This window comes from Uloborus diversus, chromosome 7 (assembly GCF_026930045.1).
Source record: "Uloborus diversus isolate 005 chromosome 7, Udiv.v.3.1, whole genome shotgun sequence".
Lineage (NCBI taxonomy): Eukaryota > Metazoa > Arthropoda > Arachnida > Araneae > Uloboridae > Uloborus > Uloborus diversus.
Genome location: NC_072737.1, coordinates 41,848,271 through 41,857,642, shown reverse-complemented (window position 1 = coordinate 41,857,642; position 9,372 = coordinate 41,848,271). Strand labels below are relative to the sequence as shown.

Sequence of the window (9,372 nt, the reverse complement as noted above, 5' to 3'; positions counted from 1 at the left end):
ATTTTTTGTGAGGGGGATCTCATTTTTGGAGGGTTTTTTTTTTCATCTTGGGGTGTTCCATTGCTCTTAGGGGGGGGGGGGGATAGAAGGAGGATGGACTATTACTTAAGTTTCGTCAGTTTATGCATTCGTTAAAAAAATATGGCAAACAATTTAAACGTTTTCTTACTAGGACTCATCAGTAAAAAAAAAAAAAAAACCTAAATTTCTCAGTCAGAATAAAAATAATTGAAGGGCTCGGGGTAAGAACGTGATAAGCAGGGTTGGCTTTCTGCCGGCAGAAACTAGTTTTTGCCGTGCCAGTGGCAGAAATTGGTTTTAACCGGTAAAAAACGGCAGAAACTGGCAAAAACTTAAAAGCATCTTTAATTACTTAAGTGATTGCTAAATGATATTCATTTAAGTAAACTAAAAAATTAAACTTCATTTCATTTAAAAAAAATAAAATCCTATGATAATGCCCTAGATTTAGTTCGAGAAGGGAACTTTTCGATTGCAGATGCTCGTAATGTTTGGATTAATCTAACAAAGGACGGAAAATCATATAGGTGCTCAGGAAAGAGGAGCGACATACAAAATTAAAAGGCATTTCTGATTTAATTTTGCTCACTTATATGTTTCATCTAAATTGTTTGTGATCGAAATTATCACGTGCTTCAAGAAGAAAGTGCCAGAATTTTATTTGCCAATATTAACATAGATTTTGTACCTAATGTCACAGCTTTGCAAAACAAATTATCCCTATTTCTCAAAACTTATTTTCCAGTTGAATTTCTCCCACTACCCCAGTTACTGCATGGTGGACCAGTTAAAAAAAAATTACAATAGATGAAAGTCTCACAAACATTGCTTGTTCCTTCATGCATTGCCTGCTAGCTCTTCTGTTGCAGGAATATTTTAAAGTTTCTCATTTGTACATATTAGATTGAGAAACTGTTTAGATTTTAGAAACCACCTTTTCTAAGAAGCAACTGCAGTGTTCAAACAATGTAACATTTGATTGTAAATTGTGGTATTATTGTAATTAAATTGTGCTTCGGTTAATAATTATTTTTTCCATGCACTTCCTATTGCATGTCAATAATATATTTTTTTTCATTTTGTGAGTTTTTGCCAGTTTCTGCTGCAAATGTGACAGAAAGTGGTTTTTGCCATGCCGGTTTTAACCGGTTTCTACCAGTGGTTTTAACCGCCTCGGCAGAAACTTGCCAACCCTGGTGATAAGCCACATTTTTGAACAAATAACTTTTTTGGTCTACATGCTGCTTTTGATATTCTGTCTAGCAATAATTCATTGTATTATTTTGTGTAAATTCCGACACATGTCACGACTGAATATCAAATAATGTTATTGCTCTGAAGAAAGGCAAGCTGTTTTTGATGAAGAATATGACAAGACATTTGCCAGACAATTTAAAGAATTTACCTAACAATTACAGTGGTGATTCTTCTTTAGATTTTGATGTAAGTGTTGAAGATAAAGATTATCAACCATCAAATCATGGTTTCTCATCTTCAGAACAGGTAAGTTCATAAAATAATAATTAGTGTCTAGTCATTCTGTTGCTGCAGAAGTTTCAGATAGTTATTAGCAGTAAAATAATGTAAATAAAAATATTTTTTTACAAATAAACACCATTTATTGAGTTTTTAATTGGAAATTCTTCCAAAAAATGTTACATAACTGATAGCAGGAATCAATATTGTTGTAACTTTACATGAAGATAGTGTGGTATGTCATACTATTGCTCCCATAAATGAGCCAGTTGACTTTTCATAAGCTTTAGCGTTTCGTTTTCGCCTCCAAGAACACATCAAGCTTATTTGTCAAGCATTCACTAAATGGAGACTTCAACAAAGTGCAGTTCATCAGAGTTGGTCGACCTGCTGATATTAAACTTCACTTAATAGAAGTACAAGATGCCACTCAAAACAAATGAGGAAACATTTAAAGATGTGAAATCACTTCTTCCATTTATTCCCCCGATTTACTACAAAAGCTATAATAATCTTAAACCAAACAATGAAATAGATGACAATGTAACTGAATTATTAGAGTAAAAAACATATGATTTAACATATTCTAGAATTTTGCAAAATTTTATAATTTTGAATGAAATTTTGAGTTTATTTTCCAGAAACCTAATTTGGTCATTTTCACATGGACATTAAATATTTAATTTTTTTTGAATGAGTAGATTTTTGAGGCAGAAATGTGATACCCCAAGATGTATTTTGATCAAAATTTTTTTCATAACTAAAATTGAAATAAACATGACAATGGATTATGACCTTTGAAAAAAAAAAACATATCTGGTTTTAGTATTGCAGAATATAGAATGTATAAAGCTGGCTGGGGTGGTGTGATAGTTAGGCGCTGGCCTTCTACGCCTGGAGACCCAGGTTCCGACCTGGGAGGCCAGTCGGCGGAATTTCAAGATGCAGAAAATCTTCAACACCCATGTCACATGATTATGTGGCATGTAAAAGATCCCTTGAGTATTCGTTTGGCTTAGACTATCCCTTCGCTAAATTAAATTCCTAGTGCAATTTTGCATCAAATTAGAGCACAGGTGCCTCCATCTGGTGGAAACTGGGAGTCAAAAACACTACTGTGTCATGCATCAGCGCCTTAATTGTGACATACGAAAGACTGATGCATTGTTGGGGAGCGCACTAGATCTGGTTATGGCCCAGACGCCTCAAGGTGGGTCTCTTATACAGCCCCGTTGGAAAGAAAAAAAAAAGAATGTATAAAACCCAAAAAAATATTTGAAGAATTTTTCAAAAGTTGGAAATTGGCCTACTGAAAAACTCACCTCATGTGGCATATCACATTCTTACCCCGAGTCCTTCAATTACAAAAATTATCCAACTCAAATGAATCACTGCCAAGAACATTGTTGATCAAGTAAACTTTCAAACAAAATAAAAATACTAAATAAAAATCGGTTCACCTGTTCTGGAACTTCAATGCCATGAACAAACAAGTTAAATCTAAAAGCCGCCATCCGGGATAAAAACACACATGAACTCTAGGATATACAGTGCTGGCCAAATTATTAGACTAAGACTGTTTTAAAAGCAAATTCTTTATTGATTACATAACTATAGTCACATTAACGAACAGTGAAATAATTACCTAATATTTAGTATGCATTCCCTCGTTCTTGATGAGCATTTTAAGTCTTTTTGGCATACTTTTCACATGGTTTACACCATTTCTTAACTTTTTAAAAAAGGAGGTAATTTTTTTTTTATACTCACTATTATATATACTCACATACACATACTCACTAATTAACGAAAACTAACTTTAAATATAACAGAACATACTAATAAAAAGAACTAGTGAACTGTTTAAGCTGATTGAGCTTATATTCCTCGTAGGTAGATAAACAAAGAACATAAACAAAGCAGACAGTGCTGCCACCTGCAAACATTAAATTATGCTAAAATAACGTATTAATCAGTCTGCAGTATGTACTGTACTTTAACAGTAAAATAAATAGTATTTTAGTACAAATAGTGTACAAAAAACGAAAAAAAAAACTCTTTAGTCTAATAATTTGGCCAGCACTGTAGGTCCGAAAACATTTCACTCCCCAATTGAAGAAAAAAATCCCACGATGTTTGTGTTGAGTAGTGAAGAACTGGAGGCTAAACTCAGAAAACTGTTGATCATTTCAATGTCAAAGTTTCATATGAGAAATACTACATCAACTTTCGCACATTACTCTTTCTAACAAAACTTTCAATTCTTTTTCATTGGAGGATAAAAATGAATAATTTTGCAAACATAGGGTTTAACTAGCTGGATTGGACCATGAAGAGAGGTCTGTGTTCTGTTCCAGACCAGGAACCGATTAACCCTTGATCCCGCACCCCTAGCCCCCGGAGGAATTGATTTGGAATGGGAACTTGTGACGACAAACATTTTTACTTTCTACCAAAAGTTAGTAACTCCAACTACTCTTATAGAAAACAACTTAGAGCCTGTTTTTACATAAATTATTTTTGTACTTATCAATGACTTTACGGCATCAGCTTTGTGGCATGTATTGTTTTCCAGTATAAGATACATGCAAACACCCAAAACATGAAACTGAGATCAATTGTAATCTCCTAAGTTTTATTTAACAATTTATCACATTCAACAGAAATAACAAAAATAAAATACATAACATAGGAAACAAAAGAAAAGTCATTTGCCACGTTTCTTCCAGACGGGACTAGCAATTTCTTGCATTACTCTTGAGACTGTTATTTTTTCTTTAGGATTGTCTTCTGCCTTGTACAGAGCTATCAGTTCTTCAATAGCTTGATCTTCAATCTGTTGTCAGACAAGAAATTAGAAATATTGATTTCTTGAAATATTTTGAAAACCCTTTTAGAGATAAGAGAATAGCATACCTTAATACAGCGGTCCTCAACCTTTTTGACCCACAAGAGTTAAAAAAAAACTTGTGGATCAGTTTGGTTTTTCTTCTTCTTTTCTTTTCCTTTTTGTTTTTGCAAATTAATTTTTTTGTGCCTCAGGGACCATTAAACACTGGTGAAAATTTTTTTGTGAATGGCCGAGGAATTTTTTTAAAAACAAAATAATAAAAAAATAAATCAATTAATAAATATATAAACAAAACTTATTTTGTTGTTAAAACTGTTAAAAAAATATTTAAATGTTAAAAATAAGATAAATAATTACTGTAAATTAAATGTGCATAAGTGATAAGCATAGCTGAAAAATCATAGAAAATTACAAAAAATAATTACAAAATTCTCTTAAAAGGTTTGGCATAGGACTATTATGATAGTGTTTTCTTACTTTTTATTTTAATTTTTTGTAAGGAAAATTTTTCTACGTGAAAGAGCAAAAATCTCTGAGGACCGGTCAAATTTTTCTGAGGACCCTATGGACCGGTATGGGTTCACAGAAGAAAGAAGGTTGACAATCGCTGCCTCAATACAACATAGTTTTAGAATATCACTAAATTCTAAATAAGATTGATCTTAGTTGACAAACAAAAACCAACTAATCAGAAATGTTCGTCATAAACAAAAACACACGTGTACAAATACTAAATATTAACCTTTGTGACCAAAATGAAAGAGGAAACAAGCTCATGTGTTGAAAAAAAAAAAAAAAAAAAAAACCCTCAACATTCATTTGGGGGCGAGCAAAATGTAAATTAAGGCCGATTTTTGGGTCAAAATTTTTTCGTGAATACAATACTTCCTTTAAAAGTAGTAAGAAGTAAAAAGAAGGCTCTGATGCAAAGATTTCCAAAATAAGATGCACACACACTTATTTCAGGGATATAAAGGAACCCCTTTATCAAGTCATTTGAGAACATCTACTGAAAATGTTCTTGGCTTCTTGGATGACTTGATTTGAGATTTTTTGATTTGATTTAACTTAAATTTTTTTTTTCAAATGCATAACGACTACAAGCACTTATTTAGTGTTTAAAAGATTTACTTGATTTCACTTCTCAATTGAAAAAAATATTTACAAAGAATCAGGACTTTTTAATCACTAATTGAGGCAGTGAGAAGCAAAGAAATTAAGTGGACTATTTAAAGTTTCGAGTAAATCACACTTAAAGTTCAGATTCTAGGTAGTCTTTCATTAAATTTTTTTCTCTAAATCATGCTGTACAGCAGTCCCTACTAAGGCTATTCGTACTATCTCTTGGCTCAAGACAGAGAAGAGGTCCTTCCACTATTTGTACTGGTTATCTCCAAATTTTTAATTTTGTTACTTACATCCCTTTGCTTTCTCACTGCCTCAATCGTCAAACCCTTTACCTTTATAAAAGGGAATTATAAACAAATAAAACAATTAAAAAAGGCATACTAAGAAAAAGGGGGGGGGAGATGAGTTTGAAATAAAAATAAAGGCATAAAATTTTCGAGTAATTAATATAAATGCTGCTTTTCTCTCAGCACACATTTCAAAATATCACTTCTTTCAATCTTTTAAATGATTGATGTAAACATCGATTTATATTAAGAGCACTATTTGAAATTATCCTTTCTTTTAAGCTGGACCCAGTCAACTAAATATGATGCTCAAAGTCTCCAAATATAACGTTCTTTCCGTGTTATAAAAAAATCATAATTTTCCACTTTGCCTGTTTCAAAACTATAGTGTACAAGTCATACACATATTTTTAATAATTTAATTACACTCAATTTTCAACCCTGAAAAATCAAAATATTGTTGCTTTGAATCTTATTTTAAAAAACAACAAGAACTTTGAGGCACTTATTAATGGAAAACCTTTCCACACAGTTTCCTCTAGAAAATTATTTTTTAAAGTTAACAACGCTCTACAAAATCAAAAATTTTAAACAATATGGAAATTCAACACACAAGTTTCGCACGTTGTTTATTTACTAATAATTCTAGTTATTATATTTAACACTTGCACTTAGTCTTTGCCATTTGGAGTAACGTCTGAAAAAAATTGTGCTACGTAAAAGTTTTCCAGAAATTAAAAACCTCTTATCGCGTAGCAGTATATTAATATTTACTAAAATCAATAGAAACATTGAAGTAGCAGGCCAACTACCTTATTATTAAAACTACCGAAGAAAGAAGAAACAATGCAGATGGTATTTACTTACATTAATCAGATGCAAAGGTTTAGTTTTGGAATTGACTAAGCTACGCTGTTTTTGTTCTTCATCTTTTTGGATATCAGTCAGACTAATAACAATGCCTTGTGTTTTATCTAGTGAAGGACTACCATTTTCAACCACAAGCTGACTATCAGACGAACTAGAAGAACCTTTAGTTGGAGTTACATCACTGCAGAATGGAAGAAACATAATTGTAAAAAAAAAAATGCCATGCATTAACTACAAAATTACAGTAAGAGCTTCTGTAAAAAGAGTAAATTTGTGAAAATCAAGATATGAGCAGCAAAAAAATAACTAAGCTTCTTTTGAATCAATAAAAAATACTAATGCACATCACTTATACTAATAAATAAGTGTAATCTTATTTATTAGTATAAGAGAGAGAGAGAGAGAGAGAGAGAGAGTGACGTGTTATGCACTCAATTTCGTCTAAATAGAAAAGGCTTTAGCAAAAAAAGCAAATAAAGTTAAAATTTTAAAATACTTTCGAAATTGGGTTTATAAGTATGTTATGATGAAGTTAAAACAGTGCAATACAATAAAGCAACTTTAGACCAACAATTTCTCCTGAAATCATATCACTTGCCCATTTCATCACATTAAATAAATAAATAAATATAATAAATTGGCCCAGATTAATTAGATTATCTATATATCACACGCACAATGTTATTTGGTTGGTGCACTCAATTTTGTCATACACTGTCTCATTTTATAAGCATAACTATTTTGGGAGGGATCTCAGACCTGTAACTCAGTATTTCTTAATACTTCATTAACTATTTTTAAATTTGCATCACCAAGAAAGAGATTTTAGATCCTTCATATCGGAACAAATTTTTGGAAATGAAACGTTTTATGCTTCCCCTTTTTGACAAGTTTTATTTCGTAAGCTAAGTACATGAATAACTATAAAATCAATTCTTTATTTGAAAAAAAAAAGCAAAATCTAAGAAATACAATAACTGGTACATAATTTCCCTAATGGCTTTCATCAGTACATTAGTAGGATGATCATTTTAATTTGAAATAAGACTTAACAGTTAGATCTCTGGAGTTGAGATAAGTTCAACTCACCTGCTAATAAATGAGGGTTGAAATTCTTTTTTTGCCAAAGCATCCCAAAAGGAAGGTGAAGGTGGTGACTGCTCCTGTAATTTGCCCCTAAAAAACAATTTAGACATAAACATTTCATTTTTGCTGTAATGCACTAGTAGAATTCATGAATATATTTTCATTTATGTTTAGGAACAAAGCATACAATATAGCCCAGAAAATATAATGTCATATCCTTAATCAGTTACATTGTACATTACGGTATAGCGTTCTGAAAGCGAATAAAAAACACCAAATAAATGAATAAAACTAAATGCTATTCAATGGATGAACACTTATTTAATAAGCAAATGAAATGTCCTAAATAAGTTGAATTATAAATGAAAAATAAACATTAGATGTACAGGGTTCGTACTAAATTTCAGGAATAAAATGAAGGAGTTTTGAAGAACTAAAATGAGATTTTGAAGTACTTTTGGGCTGACCTTAAATGATTTGAAACTGTTTTCAACATATTTGACCCCTTCCCCTTTTTTCATGTCATATTTTTCAAAAACATATTGCCGTAACAACTGTGTGATGTCACTTTTTGTCACCCTTTCTCTTCCCCTTGTCACAATTTTATGAACCCGTCTGCCTTTTCCCCCCTTCCTTACCATGTTCTCTAACTGGGTGCCGTGGCACTTAAGGTGCCCGCCATAAGAAGTGAGGGGTGCCACAAGTGTCCATAATATCAGTTTATACGTTAGGTGGGTTTACCAAATAAATAGACCAATTAAGTAATTCACATGTTTTTGATATAGCACAGTAAAAACTCGCTAGCTTGTGACTTCATCGTCATCTGAAAGTCTAATTGATTATAAAGCATTATCAACAAGCAGTTTTCTTCATCGGGAAAATGTGTAGCTAACGTTGTTACAGAAAAGTGATGCAAAAACTGATCTTATTTTGCTGAAGTTTTGCTTCTACATGGTTCACTGTTAGGGCTATATGAAGTATTTTAAATGACTGTCATAGAGGAAGATTATGTAGCCTTGAACTAAAAAAGGAGTTTTGAAGGAGTAAAAACTAAATTGAAGGAGTTTGATGGGCCCTTCAAAAAAATTTCCTAAATGAAGGAGTTTTGGAGGAGTTTTGAAGGAGCGTACGAACCCTGGATATAGAGCTGAGTGTAGTTAACAAATTTGTCAGTGAGACTTTCACACAGATGAAAAAGAAGAATCTCTTTTTTAGATCAGCAAAATAGCAATTTAGTAAAATAATCAGCTTTTGTATCTGGTCAGCTCACAGTTTTGCAACAAAATTACTAGACTTGTATTAGGCAAAATCACAATTTTGCATCATTTGTATAAAATCTGTTGCTTAAAAAATGATAATAAACATTAATAATCTTTGTAGCGATATTGTCACTTAGAAAAAAAAAGGTTTGCTGGGAGGAAAAATCTTTTGAAGTGTTTATACAATGCTTTTATATACTTAACCATTGATTTAAATTAGAACTAACAATTAGCGCTGAAAACAATTGGTTATTACAAAGAAATAATTGCAGTAGAACTCTAATTATCTGAACTCCTACACTACCTGAAATATATTCAGAATTTCAAAAAAAAAAAAAAAAATAAAAATAAAATAAAAAATAAAAATAAATAAAAAAAAATATAAATAAATAAA

The 9,372-nt window shown here is 31.5% G+C and overlaps 1 protein-coding gene across 2 annotated transcripts in view; it reads right to left on the bottom strand.

The window, feature by feature from the left end:
* Positions 1–4,111: 4,111 nt before the first annotated feature.
* The window catches only part of LOC129225586 (inhibitor of Bruton tyrosine kinase-like), a 52,335-nt gene continuing 47,074 nt past the window's right edge, over positions 4,112–9,372 (bottom strand). For both annotated transcript variants that reach the window (XM_054860040.1, XM_054860041.1), the window contains exons 23-25: positions 7,723–7,809; positions 6,631–6,814; positions 4,112–4,333 (exon numbers count right to left, since the gene is read on the bottom strand). In XM_054860040.1, the coding sequence (XP_054716015.1) occupies positions 4,205–4,333; positions 6,631–6,814; positions 7,723–7,809 (400 nt within the window). In that variant the 3' untranslated portion in view covers positions 4,112–4,204. The remainder of the gene's footprint in view (positions 4,334–6,630; positions 6,815–7,722; positions 7,810–9,372) is intronic.